Below are 25813 nucleotides of genomic sequence, written 5' to 3'. Positions count from 1 at the left end.
AGAGATAACAGCAATGATTTCCATTGCTTAATTCATTTACAGGACCAAAACCAAGGTCATATGCTCACTTGGTTTTCCGATGATTCTCTTTTTGGTTAGAAAGATTTTGCATCGTCATACAATTATGCTGAAGTTGGAGCAATGGATGTAGACGGTACACTGTGAATCTTTGTTTCTAGTTTAGTTTGATTATTAAACATCTCGCTTTACGTCTATATAGTTTGACACTGCTTACTTAACATGCTGATGCCTTTACATCTATATTTTGATATTTTACATCTATAAGGTTTATTAAATACAGACATAACTGTTGATGAATCCTATTAAAATGATGTCACATTTATCTGATATAGGTTCGATCATAAGCCTATGTAACTGGATTACATGGTTAGGACTAAAGTGTCAAAATATAAACCAAATAATTGCACTATGATTAATATTATGATCATTAGTATTATGATGAAATGCTCTTAGCTATATACTTTCAGTTTTAAATATACAATATTTTTAATTAACTTTTTTTAAATATCATATATTTGAAAATAGAGAGTACTTTTAGATTCAATTTAAACAAGAATTTAAACCGGGAAATAAAATGCAAAGGAAATAAAAAAGGAAACCACTACGATTAATATTATGATCATTAGTATTATGATGAAATGCTCTTAGCTATATACTTTTGGTTTTAAATATACAATATTTTTAATTAACTTATTTTAAATATCATATGTTTGAAAATAGAGAGTACTTTTAGGATTCAATTTAAACAAGAATTTAAACCGGAAAATAAAATGCAACGAAAATAAAAAAAGGGAAACCGATCCGGGTCCGGGCGCTTTGTCTCTGCGGCTGCGGTGCCGCCCGACAGCTAGAGCCCGCGGGAGCCACTCGCTCGCGGGCCTCACGAATCCTTGCTCATCCTCGCAGCCGCCCCTCGAGGCCTCGCCACGGCGCCGCCGGCAATGCCTCGAGCCGTCGCACCCACACTCGCGGCGGCGGCGGCGAGCAGCTCCACCACCTTCGCCGCTGCGGCCTCCTCAGTGGCTCCGAACCCGACAACGCGAGGAGACCCGTTAAGCAGCAGGTGTTGCCGCGTTGCTGCTCCCTCTCCACTTGTCCCACCACTTGCAGCCACCCGTCGTCTTCTCGGCCACGGCTGCCGCGCCGCACCGCTAGTCGCCAGTCCCCACCAGGCGCGAAACCCTCGCCTCCGATTCGCAGCGGCGGCGACGGCGGCGGAGGGGATGGCTGCGGAGGCGAGCACGGCGGACGCGGCGTCGGCGGCTGAGGCGAAGCCCTTCGCCGTCCTTTTCGTGTGCCTCGGTCAGTCCCCTGAAACCGTAGTCTCTGTGCACCCCCCATCTCCGTGCCCGTGCGTGCGCGTGAACCGATTCGAGTGCCAATCCTCGAGTGCCCCCGCGTGCGTGCGGATTGAACTTACCCGTTGATGTTTCGAGTAGTCTATTAGCTGCGTTCCTGGATGCTCATCCTATGGGTAGTATTGGTTTCTGTACCTATGCTCGCTTGTCAGCTTGTCTTACCATCGTAGATCCCAATGAAGGTACAAGTTAGAAATACTTATAACTTATCTGCCGCATGATTAGGAAATTTTAGCTAGTTGGAAATGCAATTTAACAAACCTTTGTTTCATTTCCCTGCTACATGTTTGAAAATTTCAGATGACTTGGTTCGAGCATTGTGATGCTTAGCACTTGTGTGTAGTGATTGTTCAACTATGTAAGCGCTGTATGTATCACTGCACGAACTGTATGAATTAAGGTGCTCCGTACTTGTTCCCATGCACTTGCAATGTATTGCCTGCTTTTCACAATGTCTATGATCATGCATTGCTTTTTGCACATGCTTAGGTGTTTGTTCAATAGTGGGTAATCTCATCGCACTGCCTTATCTCTGACTGTGTGTTACAGTGCGAAGGTGCCTGAGATATTGATACATATGTATTTGTCTCTCTTCAGAGCTTGATGTAAACTATGTGTACAGGGAACATTTGCCGGAGTCCTGCAGCTGAGGCTGTGTTCCGGAACCTCGTAAGCAAGCGTGGGCTTGACTCCAAGTTTCACATAGACTCTGCTGGTACCATTGGATATCATGAGGTGGTACCCTGCATTTACCTTACTCATTATACAATCACTCAGTTTGGTAATGCCATCACTGATGAGGTATTCTGTGAATTCAGGGTAACAAGGCAGACTCGAGGATGAGATCTGCTTCAAAGAAGCGGGGGATTGAGGTGACCTCAATATCCAGACCTATCAAACCCTCAGATTTCCGTGACTTCGATCTTATCCTTGCAATGGACAGGCAGAACTATGGTTCTCTCTCAGGCCCTGTTACTTGTGTTTCAGTATCTCTGGATTTTTTTTTATGTGTGCTTCTTGATGCATTTCTTTTAAACAATATGCAGAAGATATATTGAACTCATTTGAGAGATGGAGACACAAGGAGCCCCTCCCTGACAGTGCACCCAACAAGGTTAGTGCATAGATATTAAGCTCAACATCTCTCAATTTCGCAAACTAGTATTCATTCTAAATACATTTGTGTGTACATTTCAATTTTGAAGACACATTCTCTTCCCTTCTAGTATTTCTATATATGTCCCACTGAAGTGTACAACACACATACGAACACCATTCACAGGCCAGGTCTAATGTTTCAGCCATATGCTTAGTTTTCACCCCTTCCCTTTATAGTAGAAACAAAAGTGAGCCATGAGAACTATTGGGGGTGGCCAAATATCACCATGAACTATTAAACTGCACCTATTTTACTTTCTGTACACTGGTATGGTGCATATTTCATATATTTAAACATTACAATAGGTGAAAGGCCACACAACGTTTCATTTATGTCCCTACGAATTACCCTATTGGCTCTTGATGTTTCCGAAATTTCTTTAGCTTGTGCCATTTTAGCAAGGTAAACTTGCTTAATTTTCTACGGCATAGGCACTCACTAGATCACATTGCTTGATGTGATTTTTATTTTGTTTTAGGGGCTTATCTTGTTAACAATGTCTGCAAAGTGCAACGGGCGAACATGTTTATCAGTTATTTACTTAACTATGTAAAAGAGCACACCTTCCATCTCTGCTTGATACCTATTCTTTTGTTCTTGCCGCTAGTCTTTGTACAAAGCTGTAGGGAAGTTATTGATCGAACTTTTAATATTTTCTGTTATCTATGTAAGGTATGTAATGACATAATATTTTTGTTAAATGCTTATTCATTCTTGAAAGCTCACACCTATGCAATTGTTACTTGTATATTTATTAGGTTAAGCTGATGTGCTCCTATTGCAAACGACATACTGAGTCTGAGGTCCCAGATCCTTATTATGGAGGTCCTCAGGGATTTGAAAAGGTTAGTAGCATGAAGTGCTTGCTCCTCAGTAGCAAGTTTGCAACTATATTTTCGACCTTATGAGCTGTGATTGTCCCAGGGGACAATGAGTATGAATGTTGTGGTCCCTCTGCATAACCACTTCCTTTCCGTTGCTGTCTTACTAAAATAGCTTAGCATGAAACTGGATAGTGGATACCTTGATTTATACTTTCCATTTATGATTTCAAGCTTGCCTAGTGACTGATTGATGAACAGAGATATGCATAAGCTCTGCCAATATCTGTGCATCAAGTGTTAACTGTAAACATCTCCTGAACTTTAGGTGGCTTTTCTATAGTAATTATTACATGTCAGCTTTCACTTTTGGAATATGTTCATACCTGCAAAGTAACTTATGCGGATAATCTTCTTCTAATACAAAGAGGGAAAAAAAAATCATGTCTAGGCAAGTACACAGCATGGCTGCCGCCTCATCATAGCTTGAGCAGCCTATGATGCAGTAATAAACTATATTACATTAACTAACCACAGGAAATAAAAAAGCTAGGATTTGTTCCTGCTGACAAGATGATGCTGAAGCACCAATTCATGAAGTCTGATATATCCTCGTACTCAGCCCCCCCTGGATAGTTGGATGTGATAACCAATTTACTGTCCTAGCTATAGTCATGCATTATGTCTTCAAAATAGCTGACTGTGCTTCCACAAGAGCTACTTGAAAATAACATTTGTGTTTGATATGTTTCCATTTTCTAACAAGTGATCCTGGGGCAATGCTTTCAGGTCTTGGATTTATTGGAAGATGCATGCGAGTCGCTGCTTGATAGCATCGTGGCAGACAATGCCAACATTTCTGGATGACCTTGGATGTTTACATCTGCAGGCTAAGGCTGCAGCATATATGTGCTGCTGGACTGCTGGAGTAATATGGAACATTGATCATGGACCCAGGTCTTTGGATGGGACTTGGATCTGTTAGCATTGTGATGATCATAATCCTGTATATGACTTGTGATATACAAAAACGTACTCATCATGACTCGTTTTTCCACCCAGATAATCAGAAACAATCTGAAGAGCCAACATTCTTATGCCCATTTGAAACATACCAATTTTGCGTAGAACTGTAAGAACATTTTTTTCTTTGTTTGACTTTTGCAGTGACTTTCTGTACAGTACATCCAGTGTCGCACTGTATCTTTTGATCACCAATTCATCAAAAGGAGTAGACCAATTCACCCCCAACACAGGTTTGACAGTGGGCGCCGGTCACCGGCGGTAGCACTGCACGTGCAAGAAGAAACCACCGGGCGACTGGCCTCTCGCCGCCGTCTCGTCCGCCATCCACAGCCTGCCCTCCTTCTCCGCCCTGGCCTTGACCATGAACTGCGCCCCCGTGCCGGCGCCTCCGCCTCCCCGGCCGCCGAACCACCAGTCGTGCACGTCCCACATGACGTCGACGACCTCCCCGTCGGGCAGCACGGCGGCGCGGTTGCCCCGGAATCCCCAGCCCACCCGCCGCACCTCCGCCACCTTCTCCCCGTCGATGCTGACCCGCAGCTCCCCGTCGCCGCCCCTGCAGGCGTGCACGGCCACCTCGTGCTCCTCCCCGCCCTCCCGGAACCTGCACCGCGTCACGTGCGCCGCCGCCGCGCCGCGCAGCTGCTCCCGCCGGCTGACGAGGACCGCGCCGCCGTGCGCGTGCGGGACTGCGGCGCCGAGGTGGCGGGCGACCTCGCGCGCCGCGCCGCCCGCGCCGAGGAGGAGCGCGAGCTCGGCATCGGCCACGACGGCGAGGCCGTAGTCGCGCTCCGGCTCCGGGGACGGGCCCGAGGCGTACTTGGCCTCCGCGATGTCCCAGTGCACGCCGACGGCCGTGCCGGCGCCTGTCACCAGCGACCGGCTCCCCCGCCTCTTCTGCAGCAGCACCTGGCCGCTCCTCCTCGCCGCCGGCGCCGAGCCGCCGCCGTCGTCGAAGGCCACGGCCACGCCGGGCGCTCCCGCGGCGCTGCGCGTCCACGTGACCCGAACGAGCATCTCCTTGCCCGTGGACAGAACCGCCCTGTACACGCTGGTGGTCGCCGCCTGCAGCGACCGGTCGAGCGCGCCGCGGCCCGAGACGGAGGCGGCCGCCGCCGCGACGCTGACGGATCCGTCGCCGAAGCAGGACAGCTCCCTCATTGCTTGCCGCCGCAACGAAGCGATCCGACGCCGCAGCGGCCGCGGATCTTGCCGCGACGAGGCTCCGCTGCTCCGGCAAGAAGGAATGCCGCGAGCGAATGAAGGCGAGGAGGAGGAGGAGAATCGGGCGACATTTTAATTGGGGGAGCGTGCCGTTGGCTGAGCTTGCAGTTGCAGGTGAGGTGGCGGTCAAACGATTTTAATTAACGGCAAAAACCCACTGCAGGTATCTGCAGGTCCGTCTGGTCAAATAAGAGGGGGTTTGGTTGGTCAGGACCTCCTAATTAATTTTAGAAGTATTAAGTATAAATTAATTATAAAATTAATTGTAAAGATCGAGACTAATTTGCGAGACGAATCTATTAAATCTAATTAGTTCATGATTTGACAATATGATGCTACGGTAAACATGTGCTAATGATGGATTAATTAGGCTTAATAGATTCGTATCGTGAATTAGCCTCTAATTAGTTTTATAATTAGTTCATGTTTATTTCTCCTAATTAACGTCCGCGTATTCTAGACTAAAGAACCAAATGAATTTTGTTAGGAGCAAAAAATTGTTAGGCAATTTGACCGAAATTATTCGCAGCTGTCAACTGTCATGTAGCAGCCCGTCGGCCATGGCTAATTGGCTAGCTAGCTACGAGCTTCTTCTTCTTTTTTTTTTGGCACGATGGCATGCTGGCAAGTGACAGAGGGACCGTATCATATTCCGGCCTGGTATGCCTGACGCCCTAACTCCTAACCAAGCCACGTCTTTTATAATCGTTTAATTATTGTCAGCCAATGTGTGTTTGGGCGTTTGGCTGGCATGGAAGATACTGGTCGACCAAATCAGACGCTACAGCGTGATTTGCGAAGCTCGAACGGAGCTGTGTGCCTAATCCAGCGGCGACATGGAAGATGCGGGTGATCTGAGTGACGGATGATGGATGGGATACGCTTGTCATCGAGACCTCGACACGTGCACGTTCATTCGAGCTGTTCGTGTGCTAAGCATCGTTGGAATCCACGGTGCTAATCTCTTCTCTCTGGAAGTTTCATTTTTTTAGGCTGAATTCCACCTGGCGTCTTGATTTTGACCACCCAACCACAAAATCAAAAAAATTTAGCCACCCAACTCTTAAAACTGTATTTAGTCATCGGTGGTTTTGTGGAAGGTTTCGCTGACATGGACCCACGTGACGGTAGAGCCCACTTATCAGCCCTCCTCCCTCCTCTCTCTCTTTCTTCTCTCTCTTCTCTCCTGATGCAAAGCCGGGTCCGATGCCAGGCTCGCCGCCGCATCATCCCTAGTGCTTCGAGTGCTCGTGCCGCCGGCAATGGACCGGCTTGTGCCGGTTGGGGCGCCATTGCGGCGGCGTCGCCCCCCGCGGCGCTCTCCGGCGCAGGAGGAGACCGGCGGCGGACATGGGAGGCGCTGGGGAGGGGAAGGCAGTGCAGGGAGGGCGCCGCGGGGTCGGGGCAAGCGCGGGAGGCTGGCGGCAGGCAGGGGTAGGCGCGGTGGGGGAGTTCGGCGCGGGCAGGGCAGCGCAGAGCGCTCTAGGAACTCGAGGTGGCCGCCGCCGGCTCCGGAGCTGCTAACGAGGAGAGAAGAGGGCCGACAAGTGTGCCCTACCGCTATGTGGCGTTCACGTCAGCAAATCTACCCACCAAAACCGTCCGATGGCCAAATATGAACGATTTTGAGAGTTAGTGAGTATTTGGATACAGGTGCTAAACTTTAGCCGTGTCACATCGGATGTTCGGATGCTAATTAGGAGGACTAGACATGAGCTAATTATAAAACTAATTGCAGAACTCTTAGGCTAATTCGCGAGACGAATCTATTAAGGTTATTTAATCCATCATTAGCAAATAGTTACTGTAGCACCACATTGTCAAGTTATGGACTAACTAGGCATAATAGATTCGTCTCGCGAATTAGACTCCATCTGTGCAATTAGTTTCGTAATCAGCTTATATTTAATACTCCTAATTAGTATCCAACATCGAATATGACATGTGCTAAATTTTATCACGAGAGAGCCAACCAAGCCCTCGGGTGGTTAAAGATTTCTGGTTTTGCGGTTGGATGCGAACCATACATTTTTGTTTTTTGGGATCTTCTCTCTCTAAGAGTGGTGGTTGGGCCCAATGGGCTTTTCCACCACAAAATGCCGCCTCTTCAGCGAACAGCCCGCTGTTGTTTTGCGTACGAACTCCCTTCCAGCAACACCCCTCCCAAATTTGGATCGCGATTATTCTCCGCGATCCAAATCTGGGGAGCCACGGTGACCGCCGGATCGCGAAGAGGCGGCCGAGATCGAGGCGCGGAGGCGGCGGGCGCAGCCGTCTTGCCAGGAAGCCCCCGCATCTTCCCCACCCATCACGAATCGCTCCTCCACGTTCGTCAAGCTCGCGCAGTCCCTCCCCTGAAATCCCCAGAACCCTAGCGGAGCTCGACCCGCGATGGCGTCGGAGAGCGAGACGACGGCGCACTCCACCATAACGACGACGACGCTCGACGACGGTGGCACGCACGAGAGCAAGCGGGATCTCGGCAATGGCGCGGCCACCACCCCCAGCGTCGGGCTGGGGGAGGAGGAGGAGATGATAGGCCCGGGCCCGGCGCCCGCGAAGCAACGCCAGAAGCGCCCGCTCCAGTTCGAGCAGGCCTTCCTCGACGCCCTCCCCTCCGCCGCCATGTGCGTTTTTCCCTCCTTCCCTCGCCGTTTGGGTTCAGGGTTTCGGACCCGTGGTTCCTGACGATATATATTGCTGGGTTTTGCAGGTACGAGAAGAGCTATATGCACCGGGACGTCGTCACCCACGTCGCTGTCTCTCCTGCTGACTTCTTTATCACTGGGAGCGCAGATGGTGATCTCTCTTGCACTCTCGTCTCAGTATCTGAGTATCATATCTTAGTTCCTGTGTTATAGTATTTTCTGGTACTAGTTGAATTAGCTCGTTGCCACCTATGCTATTGTTGAAATTGTCTGAATGATATGTGCAAGTGGAGAGCTATTCTATACTGTGATTGCTGTGGATTCGAATTTAGAGCTTAGTTTCTGTGGAGTGCCACTGCTAGAGTCAGTGAACAGCACTATTTAATTGCTTAGATTTATTAGATCTATGGGGAAATACATTTTATTGAGCTTATCTGGAACAGTTTTTGCTTCTGTCTCATAGATTGGAGCTTAATCTATGCTTTTCTTTTGTTTTAGGGCACCTCAAGTTTTGGAAGAAGAAACCTGCTGGGATTGAATTCGCTAAGCATTTTCGGTCTCATCTCAGTCCCATCGAAGGCTTAGCTGTGAGTGCGCACATTCTTATGTTCATTTTCTCGATTCAGAGTTGTTTCATTCATGTTACTTATCATATGACGTATAAAGTATTATTTGGATTGCTAGTTGCTACACTTAGTCTTTGCTCCTACCTGTGCTAGTGGTAGTATGAACAACTGCAAATTATAGCGTGATTCAGTAATGCAGGTGAGCCTTGATGGATTGCTTTGCTGCACGATATCCAGCGATCGGTCTGTGAAGATATACGATGTTGTAAACTATGACATGATGTTCATGATGCGTCTCCCATTTGTTCCTGGGGCTGTTGAGTGGGTTCATCGAGAGGGGGATGTCAAACCAAAACTTGCCGTTAGTGACCGAAATACGCCTTTTGTTCACATATATGATACCCATTCTGGTTCAAACGACCCAATCATCTCCAAAGAGGTATTCTGTTCTTGCCTTCCTTTTTTGTTTGCATAATTTCTGTTGATTGACAGGAGGACACTAACTGTATGAGCTTCTTCGTTATCTGCAGATTCATGGTTGCCCTGTCAAAGTAATGAAATATAACCATGTCCATAATGTTGTGATATCTGCTGATGCCAAAGGGCTTTTGGACTACTGGTCTCCATCTACCCTCGAGTTCCCAGAACAAGAGTATGCTGTTGCTTATTCACAGTTATTTTCAACTTCATGTAGTCCATCATACATAGTTCTCCTGAAGAACCGATACGAGCTTGAGCATATGTTTCCATGTTTCACTACCGAGGAAAACTTACCGAGGAAAACTTCATAATTGGAACCATGTAAATATTGTTCATCACAGTGAAATCTCATTAATGTTTAGATGCAACTGCTGAAGAAATAGCCGTGTGATACCAACCTGGGTCTCACCTGGGTTGTGTGGATCGATTCCAACCCAGGCTTCCTTGCTTGATGCGCAGGAAGAACTTCATGATGTATAAAGCTTAGATCAGTGTTCAAAAAAAAGAGAGGAAGAAATACCAAAATTAATGTGTCAGCTTTAATCCTGTTCAAATCAATTCGTTGTGTGATATAATAAGCTACCTAGATGTTTTTGGGTTGGATCTAACTTGGACTTTAAAATAATTGGTATATCTGCTTGTTTTCTGCAGAGTGAGGTTTCGTGTGAAATCAGATACAAATCTATTTGAAATTGCAAAATGCAAGACAAGTGTTTCTGCCATCGAGGTACTTTCTTTATTTCTAGTATGGTTTTAATATCTTGTTTCTTCATTCTTAGACTAGGCATAATATTGGGCGTCAATGATTGGTGTTGAATGCCTTGGAGCAGAATAAGGTTATTCCCGCAAAAATTGTATTGCTATGCAGCATGCTTTCCCTTTTTCTTTTAGTGACACCACAGTTAGACGACACAGCTATCTGAATTTGTAAACTTGGTACATCGTACTGAACTATATATAATTAGCTGAAGAAATGGCATTACCGTAAATCATTAGATACAATAAACAGTGCATAGTGTGTTGTCAAATTTGATGCTTTAAGGAAATTATGGTCTGATGGACAATATTATCCTTCAGACCGTGCATTGAGTAACTCTGCTAAATGATCTGGTGCTGTTCAGGTGAGCAACGATGGCAGTCAATTTGCTGTCACATCCCCTGATCGTAGGATCCGGGTATTTTGGTTCAAAACTGGAAAACTAAGACGTGTATATGATGAGTCCCTAGAGGTAAGAAGCTTCCTCCTGGCAAATATTTGCAGAGCAAATGTTATCATATTGTATTCTTACTTTCAACTGAATATTGTCATAGGTGGCACAAGATCTTCAAAGAAGTGATGTCCCATTGTATCACCTTGACGCTATTGATTTTGGGCGACGAATGGCTGTGGAGAAGGAAATAGAGAAAACAGAAAATGTTCCACAACCTAATGCTGTCTTTGATGAGAGCAGCAACTTTCTTATTTATGCTACCCTTTTGGGCATAAAGGTATGCCATACTTCCTTTCTTTCCCGTGTTTTCCTTTATATGGTTTGTATACTTCAATATTATTTGTGTTCTTTTACATTTTTTAAGATCGGTATTTCTGTTGGAGATTCTTTGATGCTGTGAGATGTTAAGGATTTCCTTGTTCTTATGGGTTTACATCTTATATGAGCCGAGTGATACTTAAACTCTATGGTTTTACTAAGAGATCATGGCACTGAGGTCAGGCAAACAGAAAATAAGTCATTTAGTGTCTTGGTTCCTTTTGGCAAGCTGGGGCTCTTCCATATTTCCCCTGTTTGAGTTACTGATTGCATAAATGGACAATAGGTCATTCTGTACTTTCTGCTGAATGCGTATATGGATCATAATGTTATTAATTTTTTTTCTGCGATCTTTTCTGTAAAATCTATTAACATTGTCATACATGTTGTCCAGATTGTAAATTTGCACACAAATAAAGTTTCACGCATCCTGGGTAAGGTAGAGAACAATGAGAGGTTTCTGAAAATTGCTCTATACCAAGGTGACAAAGGCAACAAGAAGGTTAGAAAAATTCCTTCAGTAGCAGCCAATGTCAATGATACTAAGGAACCCTTATCAGACCCCACGCTGTTATGCTGCGCTTTCAAAAAGCATCGGATATATCTCTTTAGGTATGCCATTCAATCATCTCTGGAGGGTTTTTCATTGGCTGGTTTTATGGTTTTGCATGGTGAATTCCTCTTCAAAAATTTGTTCAATCTGTTGTTTTTGCGTAACATGGTGCTGCCTTTGTATTCTTTTATTGTACCAGTCGTAGGGAACCTGAGGAGCCTGAAGATGCAACTAAGGGTAGAGATGTGTTCAATGAAAAACCACCACCAGAAGAGCTTTTGGCTGTATCAGATTTAGGAAAAACTGCCACGACATCATTGCCTGATAATTTGGTATGTTACTCCTTCGCTCAATGGAACTTTGGTATCTGAATTGTTTTCTCAAAATTACTTTTCTTGTGACCTGTGAGGGACTTGATTTCCTTGTTTGATTTGTTAACCCATGGTGCCTTACGCCATATCTCAGGTGATGCATACTTCAATGGGTGACATTCACTTGAGACTATATCCAGAAGAGTGTCCAAAAACTGTGGAGAACTTCACTACCCATTGCCGGAATGGATATTATGACAATCTTATATTTCATCGTGTAATCAAAGGATTCATGATTCAGACTGGGGATCCTTTGGGGGACGGCACTGGCGGGCAATCTATCTGGGGCAGTGAATTCGAAGATGAATTTCACAAAAGGTATTTTAGTTCTGTGTCGATTTTCCCATAGACGTGCAAGTAGGAGTATTTGCTCTGCAGCTTAATATACTGTGTAGTCAATTAGGGGCTCTATAAGTTCTTTAGCCACGAAATTTCCTCTCTTTTTTTCCACCCTCTATTTATCCAGAACACATATATTCTTTGCTTTCTAGTTTCTCCAACATTGTCCCCATATTTTATTGCAGTATTTTGTTTTAGATAGATGCAACAAGATATATTTCATCATGTTCTGTTTACCATTTTCATGTGGCCAACCTCTATGGCTGAAAAAAAATATTAGTGGAATGTTTGACAGCGGAATGCAACATTCGTTAACTACTTATATTTTTGAGTGGTGTTAGTTTCTGGTGTGCTTATAAGGATAAGGATAACAGTATAACACTAGTCGTTGTTTTTTAAGTGAGGTCACATGACATGTGAGGCACCTCATATTCCTTCTAGTGTAGTGACATCTCTGGCATTTTTCATGCAGCTTGAGGCATGACAGGCCTTTTACACTTTCCATGGCCAATGCGGGACCTAATACCAATGGTTCCCAATTCTTTATCACCACTGTGGCCACTCCATGGCTAGATAACAAGCACACAGTGTTTGGTAGAGTTGTGAAAGGGATGGATGTAGTCCAGGTATTGTTAACTTTTGCAACTTCATTTTAGTGGCTGAATTATCTCTCTTCATTTCTGTTGTTTTTTCATCCTAACTTTATGGTTTGTGATTGAAGCAAATTGAGAAGGTGAAGACTGACAAGAATGACAAACCATATCAAGATGTAAAGATCTTAAATGTTACAGTTCCCAAGACATAAGCTTCTGCCGGGTCAGTAGGTCAGTGTCTCTTGTCCTGTCCTGTAATAATTCTACAGAAAATTGGTGGTTGAGCTTATAATTATGAACAAGGCTGGTCTGTTGGACCCTGATACATTCGTTGGTTCTTTTTAGTTGGATATGTCTTTGTTTTTGCTTCTTTCCTTTGGGTTATGACCATGGGCTTTTCAGTGTATTTTATAGGCCGTCCTTGTTGTCATTGTCTAACTAATTCTTGCGCCCGGTGCAGGGTTGGGACATTGTGCCTGAACTACCTGCTTAGTTCCTTTGTTGGACTTTGGTGACCCGCTGAAGAGAAGGTGCTCGCGTTTTACAAGAACTTCTGTATGCTTTGGTGAAATGAGCACGGCTAAAGACTTGGTCTTATTGGGAACTATGAACCATGCAGTTTTCAGGATTGATGATATCTCTGGTGTTGTCCGAGAACTTCAGTTAGCTTTGAGTCCTGAATCATGGGGCAGAGGGTTTATACCTTTGTAACATGGAATTAATCTTGCTGGGTGAAATGGAAAAAAACCGTGGAGCTAGCTGTTTAATTTGTGGCAATTGTATGATGTGTCCAGTGTATAATCATGTACGTTTCAGAGTTGCTGGAACGTCTCTATCGTTGTACTATTACTAAAGAAAATTTTGGTATGAAAACTTTTAGTCAGCCCTGTTTGAGTAGACCTGTTCTTTTTTTTTTAATTTGCGTTTCTTTTCCTGCCAGGAGAGTTGCTATCCGGGGGTCTCTTTTTTGACGGATCCTATACAAAATGTGATGTATACCAGTTTAACGGTACGAGAGAGACATCTGTGGAGTACAACGCCGACGCGCGAAAGCATGGGTGCGGCCGTGTGGGTCTGGGCACGTAATCTTATTGTTTACTCGAGTCAGACTTTGCGATGCCTTCTTTTTTATCCTTTTGCCAGCCAGATGAACTTTTAACACGTACAGCAGATAGAAAGGGAAGCTTGCCGTCGCCTCGTTCGTCTACGGCAGGAGGAGCACAGAAGCATGGGTGCGGCCGTGTGGATCATGGCTGAAGGGCGGAGGAGCACAGAAGCTAGGTCGTTAAAATAGGAAACATCAGGGGTCAAATCGGAGGGGGAACTTCGTGGATAGAGCGAGGGTAGCAAGGACGCTAAGGGTGCCTACTAAATTTTAACACCTATCACATCGGATGTTTGATACTAATTAAAAGTATTAAACATAATCTAATTACAAAACTAATTGTACAGATGAAGTCTAATTCGCGAGATGAATCTATTAAACCTAATTAGTATATGATTTGATAATGTGGTGCTACAATAACCATTTGTTAATGATGGATTAATTGCCTTAATAAATTCATCTCGCGAATTAGACTCCATCTGTACAATTAATTTTATAATTAGCTCATGTTTAGTCCTCCTAATTAGCATCCGAACATTCGATGTGACCTGAGTTTAGCACCTCTATTCAAACACCTCGTAGGAGTGGGAGACTAGGAGCGAGGTGGCTGGTGGCGAGATCCTCCATCCTTGGTGGCGGATTAGGAGGCGCCATGATCTGTAGGTAGCAGAGGAAGGAGAAGGAGAGTTGTGCCGTGCGTGCGTGGGTTTAGGGGAGGGAGATGGGTTAAGGGGCTGGCCTGTGGACCCAGCTTTTGGTCATCACGCTGGGAAATAAGATGGTAAAAGAAATGATAAGGATGTCAGGCTGCACTAAAGTTTGATTAGGGCATTAAACTAAATGTAAGAAATGGTTAGCGCATATAAAGTTATCCTGTAATCTCAAGCACACTTAGCTATAGGATAACCACGGTGCCACACAAATAACAACAGTAAAAATATAGCACTTGTTTGGCTATTTTATTAAACTTATTTATACATGTTAATAGTACAATATAAACAACTGAAGAAGGATTTAGTTGAGCTCATGTGCAGCGTTATGGACAAAACCAAAATTAGACCTACGTTGTAATGGTATTGCAACTTTACTGTATTATATATTATATCATGTATTCGAGTACCTATTGATATTAATATATATTTTATTTATGTTTTTCTAAAAGACTATATGACGTAATTTAATATCATGCATTCTCTTAATTGAGCACCAAATGACTACAAAGATAAATATACACTTAATCTTCGTTTTTCACTGTATAAGTTGTCCTTTTAGCCGTCTGTGTCTGACATAGCAAATCAAATAGACTGCGCTTCGTTGTCCTCCGCTGTTTTGAACCATTGTTCGGTGGCGCTTGGAGTTTAGTACCCATGAAGAGTTGCCGGGTGGGCGACTCCTGTTTGACGACGAGCCGCACCTATCCGTGGTACTGACAGGCGACAGCCGTGGGCGAGCCAAGCCTGGCCTTTCTTCTTCGTATACATTGACCAGCTAGTCTTGGATGCTGACCTGGTCTTTGTCCGTCAGCATGCAACTCATCAGCAGATGTAATGTAAACAGATAGGCGAGGAGGAATCTTTGGACTTTGGGTCGTCTCTGTCAGCAGGGTGCTGGCCGGCTTGTTTATGGGGCCTGTGTGTCATCATGCATGTATAATGCCGCGAACCTGGACTAGGGCGGTTGGCGGAGGCATCGCATCTGGGTCGTTCGCGTTCCCATCCTATGTGGCGTGTACTCGTAAGCAATTCGTGGCACTTACTCCTCGTCGTTGGTTAGCTTAGCTTGTGCAGTTCGAATTCAAACAACGGAAAGTTCTAGATTGTTCTCGACCCCATGGGTTTGTGCATTTCTAACTGTATGTTTTCTTCACCGGTTAATCTTCTACCTTTTGACGATTGGGAGTGATCGATGTTGCAGCAGCATCAGTGCATCACTGCGGTAGTAAGCCAAGGGAGAAAAATTGACTTAGTGTTATGAGCTACTATAATATGGGCCTGAGGTCGTATAATAGTAAGTAGTGGCTTGCACGCCAGAATGGTCCTTCGGCCTTGTATCACTGCCGGCCCATGAGTCGTGATGTTATGTACGCCGACTCTAAGAGCGAAGGACAACAACGAACAAGAAACTTAAAATACTTTTCCTTCTCCTTCCTCTGGAACCTGCTTGAGGTGGCGGCGCTGACCTCACCACCGGACGTGACGTCAGCCACCACCTTCCCTTTACCCAGGTCCGTGACATCTGGTATCAGAGCTTGGTTCCGATTGCATGACCTGAGCCCTACCAGAGTGATATGTGATTGGAGGCGAATTAGAGAAAAATTTTCTTCCAATTCGTTTCGGATCCTGTAACCCCATATGTGGTGAACTTGTCCTCACCGGAGATCGACCCTAGTGCCTTCTCCAAACACATATTCACCCAATTCACCACCAAATCAATCCACAACTACCACCAGCGCCACCATCCCAGCATCTAGATAGATCCTCAACACCACCACCATCGCCGCCGCCACCATCCTAACATCTAGATCCCCAACACCACCACCACCACCGCCGCCTCCGCCGCTACCGCAACATCGACAACGCGGGAAAGAAGGCACGGACACCTACGCTGACCTTCAGGATGATGACGGCAGAGGAGAAACTCGACCTGCTGATCTCCGAAGTAAAGGCCCTACAGTCAAGCCAATTGAAGCTCACTTCCACGATGAACTTCCTCAACACATGGAGCGACAATGTTGACAAGTTTTCCGCCGGATTGAGCAAAGAAATAGAAGATCTCACAGCACGCATGAAGACGTTAGAGGCAGCCTCTGATGCTCCGCCACAAGCCCCATCGCGCGAGGAAGAGGGGTGTGCCAGCGGCCACCGCATCGAATTTCATCACTAGGGTGTCGATGTGGGGTCTTTGACCACACATTCCACCCTGGTCAAGGGTGAGCATCAGGATCCCAAAATCTCCAGTTTTGTTATTGATATTCCTGAGACTAGTACTGGAAGGCAGAACATGTTTGCTCGTAACCATGAATCTAGAGAGTACAAATTGCCTAAAATTGATTTTCCTAAATTCAATGGAGATCACCCAAAAGTGTAGAGAGAAAAGTGTGAGAAATACTTCAGTATGTACAATGTTTCAGTGCTTGTTTGGGTTCCTTTTGCTACTATCAATTTCACTGCTAATGCTGAACTCTGGCTGCAAACATATGAAACCCAGCATGCAATTGGTAGTTGGCTAGAGTTGTGTGTGGCAGTAGAGCAAAAGTTTGGAAAGGAACTCTATCACAATTACATGAGAGACCTGTTGTTCATTAAACAAATAGATGATGTTTTAGAGTATGCTGGTGGCCAAGCATAGGGTGTTAGTGTATAACAAGAAAATTGGTGAAGTGTTCTTTGTGCAAAAGTTTCTTGATGGGTTGAAATTTAACATTGCAATGCAATTACTTTATACAAACTTAGAATAGTTGATGCTACGATATCATTGGGCACTCGTGCAGGAGGAGATCTTGGAGGCCACAAGTAAAAAATACTCCACAAGATCAAAGGAAACATCAAGGTTTTCTAACTGATCAAACACAGTACCTCTCAAGTGGTCAACACCAGCTGCTGACAAAGTGCAAGCATGGCCGGCGTCAGCTGTGACGTGTGCAAGCGCAAGGTCAGTGTGAGCGGGTGGGGTGGAGTCAAAGATGCTGACGCGACCATTCCATCCATTCGACAGGCCAAAGCCGCCGGCAGCATGGAGGAAGGTTAGGTAGGGGTGCTGCTCGTGGACGGCCGGAGGCGCTCCACGTGGCACCAGGATTCGTGGGAAACGTCCGCCCGCGGCGGAAGGGTAATGGAAGCGTTTTCCGGGAAGCAGAGAGCAAATGCCAACGAACGGGGAGGCCGCGATGCTGTATAAAAAGTGAGCGAACACGCGCAGTTTCCGTCTCCTTTGTCTCCTCTTCCTCCTCAGCTCCCTCTCCACGCGAGCCCAGCAAGAACTCCATCATCCATCCGTCGCCCTGCCTCCGTCTCCGTCTCCGTCCTGCGGGATCGCGATCGTTGACGTATTGACATGGCGGCGGAGGCGAGGCACTTCAAGTACGTCGTCCTCGGCGGCGGCGTCGCGGCGGGGTACGCGGCCAGGGAGTTCGCCAAGCAGGGGGTCAACCCCGGCGAGCTCGCCATCATCTCCAAGGAACCGGTGCGTGCTACTGCTACCTGCATCCCTATCCCGAATTTGATCGACCTGCAACCAATCAAATTTGGGACCCGATCAAATTAGGACGCGAAATTAGGAAATTCCTCCATCCCTGAGATACAATTAGAGCCTGAAACTTTGTATGGCGATTCTTCGGTTTAGTTCACGTCTCCTCGAGTTTTCATGGGATTTTAGGGCGTCTCCGCCGCTGGACAGATTGCTAAACGGGGGGAACCTGGCCTGGCGTGCTCGGTATTTGGAACGAAGACGACCCCTGCAAGGAATCTCGCTATCGTTTCCGTTTCTTTTCTCTACAAAAGAGACCAAATTGGACTCTGAAATTTCGTACGATGTTTCTTCAACCCATCACCATCCTCAGCAAAAACTTTTCTACTGTTTGCTGGCAAAAGTCGGAGGAATTTCAGACCAATTGAACACCCTGCTGGCCTGCTCCTTAACCGAAATGCTGCTGTGCTAATGGCTATGCCTATCTGTGTGCAGCTGATTACCGAAATGCTTTTGCCCTGATGCCCCTGCCTAACCCGATCGCTTACGCTTTCATCTTTCAGGTGGCACCGTATGAGCGCCCTGCACTCAGCAAGGGATACCTCTTCCCTCAGAGTAAGTCCTGAATGCAGATGCAGAGACGTGTATCTCCTCACTGTGTTTTCTGATGATCCTTTGCACATATGATTCGCTACTGATCAACGGATGCTTGTCCTGTCAACAGATGCCGCAAGACTGCCTGGGTTCCACACGTGTGTGGGGAGCGGTGGAGAGAGGCTGCTTCCTGAATGGTACTCAGAGAAAGGTGAGCTTTCTCATCTGACCAATGTCGCCGTACTTGCAGTCTGTTATTGGAACAGAACTTGTTATTCATTCTTTCACAATTCACATGGACAATACTGGATACTGAACTGAATACTGAACTGGCAGCAAGAATAATACTCCATGTCTGGCCTCTGGAATCTATTTGACAGCTTGAAGAAAAATGTGGAATTACTTTTTCACAGTTCTGAGCATGCACCGATTATGTTATTTTCAGGCATTGAGCTGATCCTGAGCACTGAGATTGTGAAGGTTGACCTTGCCTCGAAGACTCTGACCAGTGCAGCTGGGGCAACCTTCACATATGAGATCTTGCTCATTGCTACTGGCTCCTCGGTGAGTCCTCAGTCGCAGTTCTTCTCCTTACATACAAGGCATCTCCTTTTATTTAATTCTTAGTGGCAACTTGTTATCCTTTGCTTTATCCTATTACTCATGACATTTATTCTGTTCGCGCGTGCAGGTCATAAAGCTCACAGACTTTGGTGTTCAAGGAGCAGAATCCAACAACATATTGTATCTAAGGGATATTGCCGATGCTGAGAAATTGGTGGCTGCTATGCAAGCAAAGAAGGATGGAAAGGCTGTGATTGTTGGAGGTGGTTACATAGGGCTTGAGCTTAGTGCAGCCTTGAAAATCAACAACTTTGATGTCACTATGGTGTACCCTGAACCCTGGTGCAGTAAGTCTCGTTAACCTGGGAGCTTATCAGGCATGTTGTATTTTTCTGAAATCTGAAGCAAGCATTGACCTTTTCTTTACATCCTGCATCTGATCTGTTGTAGTGCCCCGTCTCTTCACCTCTGGCATTGCTCATTTCTATGAGGGCTACTATGCTAACAAAGGAATCAAGATTGTGAAGGGTACAGTTGCTGTTGGTTTCGATGCTGATGCCAATGGAGATGTGAGTACTGAACACTCTGCAAATCCAGCTCCATATTGTTCGCTCTGAAGACTAACGTTCATCCGAGTCAATGACAGGTCACTGCAGTGAAGTTGAAGGATGGAAGAGTACTGGAAGCTGACATCGTTATTGTTGGCGTTGGCGGCAGGCCATTGACGGCTCTCTTCAAAGGCCAAGTTGCCGACGAGAAAGGTGGACTCAAGGTCAGTTCACTGCTCGTTTGCCTTTATTCATTAGAAGCCATACTATAGCAGATTTTTGTTCTTACAGTGAGCTCCTGTGCTGATCTCTTGTGCCTTCTGTGACCTCAGACCGATGCATTCTTCGAGACAAGCGTTCCCGGAGTATACGCCATTGGCGACGTGGCCACCTTCCCCCTGAAGCTCTACAACGAGCAGCGTCGAGTGGAGCATGTCGACCACGCCCGGAAGTCCGCCGAGCAGGCCGTCCGGGCGATCAAGGCGAAGGAGTCCGGCGAGTCGGTGCCCGAGTACGACTACCTGCCCTACTTCTACTCCCGGTCGTTCGACGTGGCGTGGCAGTTCTACGGCGACAACGTCGGCGACGACGTGCTGTTCGGCGACAACGACCCGGCCTCGGCCAAGCCCAAGTTCGGGAGCTACTGGGTCAAGGACGGCAAGGTCGTCGGCGTGTTCCTCGAGGGTGGGTCAGCCGAGGAGAACCAGGCCATCGCCAGGGTCGCCAGGGCCCAGCCGGCGGTGGCTGACGTCGAGGCGCTCAAGCAGGAGGGGCTCGAGTTCGCTGCCAAAGTCTGAAGCAATTCGACAGATGTTAACAAAGAAGCGTGCCAATTTGAGCTTATTTCTTGGCAATTCTACTTTGGACTTTTCAGATCGCTTTGATGCTTCATAGTAGTTCAAATAGTTCTGTTAGTGTGATTGTGATGTCGAGAGTAGAACCACCGTGTTATGACCCGAATAATATAGATGTGATTTGTAGCATCTATGTGCATAGTCTATCGATCGGGTTGTGTTTTGGTGAATATCTTATTCTTATCGCCATCTTTCCAATGGGCTTTTCCTTGTGTGAAAGTTGCTGAAGGTTCCGACATGGGGAATCATGGCCACTCCTGACTGAAAGCAACCAGATCCCTAAATCGAAGGCATAGCTTTGGTCCGGTCGATTCTGACAAGATGAAGTGATTCTTTGTCGGAAGTCTGACAGACTGAAACTACTACTGTCACTTTCATTCCCTCGTCCTCCTAGGTTTTTGGCTAGGATCTGCATAGTGCATACTGCAGTCATTAGTCTTGAGATGAAGTGAAACAACAGCAGCTCAGGATTGCTTCCAACAATGATGTTGGCAGCTCTAGGAGCATCAGCACGAGCCGGTGTTCAGGAATCAAACCAACGATTGCTAGCTGCTTGTTGTGCAGACAAGAGGCAACGCCGTGAGGAAGCGAGTCTCAACTTACCGATGATGATTGTGCATCCAACGCGGGCTGGTTTTGGGCCAACCTTATCAGCGTAATGTTATCAGGTACGGGATGCCAGGAATGCATGCTGTCTTTCACTTTAAACAAGATTCTAGGTTACACACTGTTTGAGATTAGTACTATAGTAGACAGATGACTGTGATAAGCTATAACACAACTTAATTGGAAGGTGGTGGGTGGGTGATTGATCATGAGAAAATTTTGGTACAGGACACTGCTCCTCCGTGAAAATAGTTGTAGAACAATAAAATGTATTTTCTTTGCGGAAACACAAAAGTTTGTTTTGCTACATGGCACAGCCTAAAGTCTTTTAGCCAACCTTTTTTTTACATGTCACACGGCATGTACCACGAAATTTTGGATCTCAAACTTAAAATACATTGTGTATAATTCCCGTGTGCCTGTTTTCAGTTCCCGTTTGGATCACCGTGCTGTTTAGAGTAAATGCAACACGATCTCATATGTGTATAATTTACTTTTCCTTTTCACTTACAAAAAAAATCAATACTTGGAATGTACTACTTCAACCCTTTAAATATACATGTCCAATATTTTTGACATACTGCTTCAACATTTTCATATAAAATGTTGAATTAGTTTATCTAAAATTTTAGATTTAATATATTGTTGAATCAAGTTTAATAAGATGTTCAAGCATGTATAGAAGTATAAAATCGTAATTCAATAATAGTCACAAATAGATATATAGAGGGAATTCAGGAAATACATGGAATTTAGGTTTTGTCCTTGTTAACCTACCTCCTACAACCAAATGCTTCCTTCTAGATAAAAAATATTTCCCAAAGAACATCTCCTCCCTCCGAGAACATTTATACATTAATACGTTATCCAGATATATGAAAATGCAGATGTCACTAATTAGTACCATATCATATGTTTTAGTTCCTTTATGCACAGGATATTCATCCACACCGTTCGTTACCATGTTTCAATAGTTCAGAGTTTGTTGTATATAGGTAATGACTTGGACACGTTTTAATAATTCATAGTTTGTCGTATATAGGTAACGGCTTCGAGGTGCAACATCCGTTCACCATTATTACGTCGACACATCCATTATATACCAATGGTAATCATCACTAGGGCTCTTTTGAAATGAATATAATGCAAAGTATGGAATATTCATTCATGTTGTGGGTTACAACACTTCAATAATCCAAAGTTTGTCGTATATAGGTAACGGCTCGGGGATGCAACATATGTTCGCCATTATTATATCAACACATCCGTTAAATGCAGATGTAAACAACCAATGATAATCTTCACCAGAGTTCTGTCATCTTGTGTCATACGTTGTAGATCCTTTATGTATGGAATACCACACCGTGAGTTACCACATTTCAATAATTCATAGTTTGTCTCATATAGGTAACGGCTTAGAGATGCGACATTCGGGCACCATTATTACATCGACACATTCGTTAAATACGAGTGCATTGTATTTCCTCGAGAAGGTTGTCTAGATATTGTCAAAATTGTTTAGCAATAAATATTTTGAATAATTCACAATATAGAAAACTAAGTTGGGTTAATTTTAAATAAAATTACTAGTTCTTGCCTTATTTTTTTATATTATTGGTATGCTTATACATAGCTATTCCAAAAAAATGTGTTGGATTGAATAAGAGTTATACTTATGTACCTCATATTTCATATCAATTATTTCAACATGTTTTAAAATGGTACATTAATTGTATGGGAAAAGGATAATCGAATACAAATGAATGCCTCTCTCAAAGAATATATATATTCTAGTTATTAACGAGGTAGCTACACTAAAAATTTAGGTGCTTGTTGAATTATACTAATTTCTATACAAAATTTTTAGGTGGTTGTTGAAATATACTAATTTCTATACTAATTTTTAGGTGATTGTTGAATTATATTAATTTCAATTGCCGTATTTATATCTTACAAATAAAGTAGTTTTTAATTCTTACCATTTAAGAATTTGGTTGGTGGTGACAGCTCATAATCAACTGTTAGAACCTCGGTTGGTGCCAACTCAAGATCCAACGGCTCGAACGAGACTGGCACCAACCAAGTTTTTGAAGGATAGTGATGAAAAGCTGGTACCTTAAAAGCCATCTTGGTTTGTAGTTAACAAATCTAGTTATTGAACTTAACTTTACCCACTAACCAGTTGCAGCTAAGAGAAATCGAAATTCCAGTAGTCGAGTTCAAGTTTTCATCCTCCATGAGCTATAGCCTTGGGTACCACATTAATATTTGCTAGCTAATGCCTACCCTGAAGAATCAATATTTGCTAGCTATTAACAAGGTAGCTATACTAAATTTTTAGGTGGTTGTAAATCATATTAATTCCAACTGATGTATTTATCCTTTACAAACAAAGCAGTTTTCAATTCTTACCATTTAAGAGTTTTGTTGGTGGTTGGTTGGTGCCAGGTTCGATGGGACCCATCTGGAATTTGGTTGGTGACAGCTCATGATCAACGGCTAGAACCTCCATTCGTGCCAGCTCGTGATCTAATGGCTAGAACGAGCTAGCACTAACCAAGTTTTTGAAGGATCTTGAAAGCAATCTTGTTTGTAGTTAACAAAATGTAATTGTGGATTTTAATTTTACCCACTAAAAAATAAAAAAATATAATTAGTTAGAAACTAGGGCAACATGGTCATTTTGATTGACATATTTGTGATTTTGATCAACTTGGAGGTTAATTTGGTTTACGGGTTATTTTACATTCTTGCAAATGAACCCTTGGTTTTTGTTGGTTTTGGCTTTTCTATTTGTGGTTGGCCTCAGTTTGCTATCCATGGAGCTTGAGAAGTTTTTATACAAAGTGAAATGTCTTGGGGAAGGGAAAGGACATTGCTTTGAGTAGTTTCAAATTTTATTGGATTTCATGAAAGTTCTTGAAAATCCATATACATTTTTTGAGGTAAATACTAGTCACAAGTATATATATATAGAGGGAATTAAGGAAATGCATGGAATTTAGGTTTTGTCCTGGTTAATAACCTCCTACAACCAAATGCTTCCTTGAGAAACAAATATTTCCCAAAGAAACATCTCCTCCCTCTGAGAACATTTATCATTAATACGTCATCCAGATGTATGAGATGACAACATGTTCAAGGACTTTCTATATTTTCATGAATGAAGAAAATGATATTTGTATGCATGTATGTATGTGATGAGCACGAGACAAGAACCTTGATAGGTATAGGGTTTTCAGTCTAAAGAGTTGCAGTGAGCTCACAACTATGAGATGCTCTACAACCACGCAAAGTCCTTAGCTTAGTATGACTATCATGGCACATCCAGCATGTTCACATCCACGCGTGAATGCTCGTTAGCCAAAGCAAGGTATTTAGAACCTGTGTCTTCACAACAACACATCCCTACTTCGTGTGTTGGTCGGGAATGGGCGGCATGCCATTTATAGATGGTAGTGCCATACAATAATGGCTGCGTTATTTGATTAACCTATTGGTCAAATACTAGAGTAGTATTATCTTTTCTTGAGACAAATCGTTGCGATGTTGAATATTATAGTAGTGTCATCTTTTATTGAGCTAGATTGTTATGATGTTGTTGGAGCGGGGCTAACAACCAATGGTAACCGTCGCTAGAGTTTTATCAAAATGCATATGTAACTAATTAGTACTGTATCATTAGTTCCTTAACGGACAGAATGTTCATCCACACCGTTCGTTACCACATTTCAATAACCCATAGTTTGTCGTATATAGGTAAAGACTTGGACACGTCACAATAATTCATAGTTTGTCATATATAGGTAACGGCTTCGAGGTGCAACATCCATTCGCCATTATTACATCGATACATCCATTATATACTGATGTAAATAACCAATGGTAATCATCGCTAAGGTTCTTTTGAAATGAATATAATCCAACATAGGGAATATTCATCATGTCGTGGGTTACAACATTTCAATAATCCAAGGTTTGTCGTGTATAGGTAACGGATTGGGGATGCAATATCTGTTCGACATTATTACATCAACACATCCGTTAAATGCAGATGTAAACAGCCAATGATAATCATCACTAGAGTTCTGTCGTATTGTATCATATGTTGTACTTCCTTTTATGTACGGAATATTCATCCACATCGTGCGTTACCACATTTCAGTACTTCATAGTTTGTCTTATATAGGTAACGGTTTAGAGATGCGATATACATTCACCATTATTACATCGATACATTCGTTAAATATGGGTGCATTGTATTTCCTTTAGAAGGTTGCTCAGGTATTGTCGGAATGATGTTTAGCAAAATAGTTCTTGCTTTGTTTTTTATATTGTCGCCATTGTCTTATTTTTTATTTTTTACATTTGTGATTGATTGAATAAGAGGTATACCTATGCACTCCATTTTTCACTATTTCTACATGTTTTAAACTAGTACATTAATAGGACGAGAAAAGAATAATCGAATACAAATGAATGTCTGCCTCTAAGAATCAATATCTGCTAGCTATTAGCAAAGTAGCTATACTAAAATTTAGATGGTTGTTGAATTATACTAATTTCTATACTAAACTTCTAGGTGGTTGTTAAATTATAGTATTTTTTATACTAAATGTTTAGGTGGTTGTTGAATTATATTAATTTAACAATTGTAGTTTTCTCTGAC

At 44.0% G+C, this 25813-nt stretch overlaps 4 protein-coding genes across 4 annotated transcripts; 3 read left to right on the top strand and 1 right to left on the bottom strand.

Annotated features, from left to right (window-relative positions):
* The first annotated feature begins 899 nt into the window (after window positions 1-899).
* On the top strand, window positions 900-4462 carry LOC117861562 (uncharacterized). Its single transcript, XM_034745133.2, has 6 exons — window positions 900-1323; window positions 2002-2114; window positions 2198-2333; window positions 2426-2493; window positions 3297-3383; window positions 4149-4462. Exons 1-6 carry the CDS (start codon window positions 963-965, stop codon window positions 4224-4226), a joined length of 843 nt encoding a protein of 280 aa, XP_034601024.1. The 5' UTR covers window positions 900-962; the 3' UTR covers window positions 4227-4462.
* Window positions 4463-4477: 15 nt separating this feature from the next.
* On the bottom strand, window positions 4478-5876 carry LOC117861991 (uncharacterized). The gene has a single exon (XM_034745498.2). The coding sequence runs from the start codon at window positions 5544-5546 to the stop codon at window positions 4635-4637; it is 912 nt and encodes a 303-aa protein (XP_034601389.1). The 5' UTR covers window positions 5547-5876; the 3' UTR covers window positions 4478-4634.
* A 2036-nt stretch (window positions 5877-7912) lies between these two features.
* LOC117861333 (peptidyl-prolyl cis-trans isomerase CYP71) lies at window positions 7913-13571 on the top strand. The gene is made up of 14 exons (XM_034744873.2): window positions 7913-8236; window positions 8323-8408; window positions 8756-8844; window positions 9023-9262; window positions 9354-9475; window positions 9955-10030; window positions 10425-10532; window positions 10615-10791; window positions 11227-11444; window positions 11585-11717; window positions 11851-12074; window positions 12568-12721; window positions 12817-12919; window positions 13149-13571. Exons 1-13 carry the CDS (start codon window positions 8001-8003, stop codon window positions 12898-12900), a joined length of 1947 nt encoding a protein of 648 aa, XP_034600764.1. The 5' UTR covers window positions 7913-8000; the 3' UTR covers window positions 12901-12919; window positions 13149-13571.
* A 4124-nt stretch (window positions 13572-17695) lies between these two features.
* On the top strand, window positions 17696-20708 carry LOC117859493 (monodehydroascorbate reductase 4, cytosolic). Its single transcript, XM_034742611.2, has 8 exons — window positions 17696-17975; window positions 18542-18593; window positions 18703-18783; window positions 19018-19136; window positions 19264-19483; window positions 19587-19705; window positions 19783-19908; window positions 20017-20708. The coding sequence occupies exons 1-8, from the start codon at window positions 17847-17849 to the stop codon at window positions 20479-20481; spliced, it is 1311 nt and encodes a 436-aa protein (XP_034598502.1). The 5' UTR covers window positions 17696-17846; the 3' UTR covers window positions 20482-20708.
* The last annotated feature ends 5105 nt before the right edge of the window (window positions 20709-25813 follow it).

Source organism: Setaria viridis, chromosome 6 (assembly GCF_005286985.2).
Source record: "Setaria viridis chromosome 6, Setaria_viridis_v4.0, whole genome shotgun sequence".
In the NCBI taxonomy this organism is placed as follows: Eukaryota; Viridiplantae; Streptophyta; class Magnoliopsida; order Poales; family Poaceae; genus Setaria; species Setaria viridis.
This window is presented reverse-complemented; position numbering and strand designations above follow the sequence as displayed.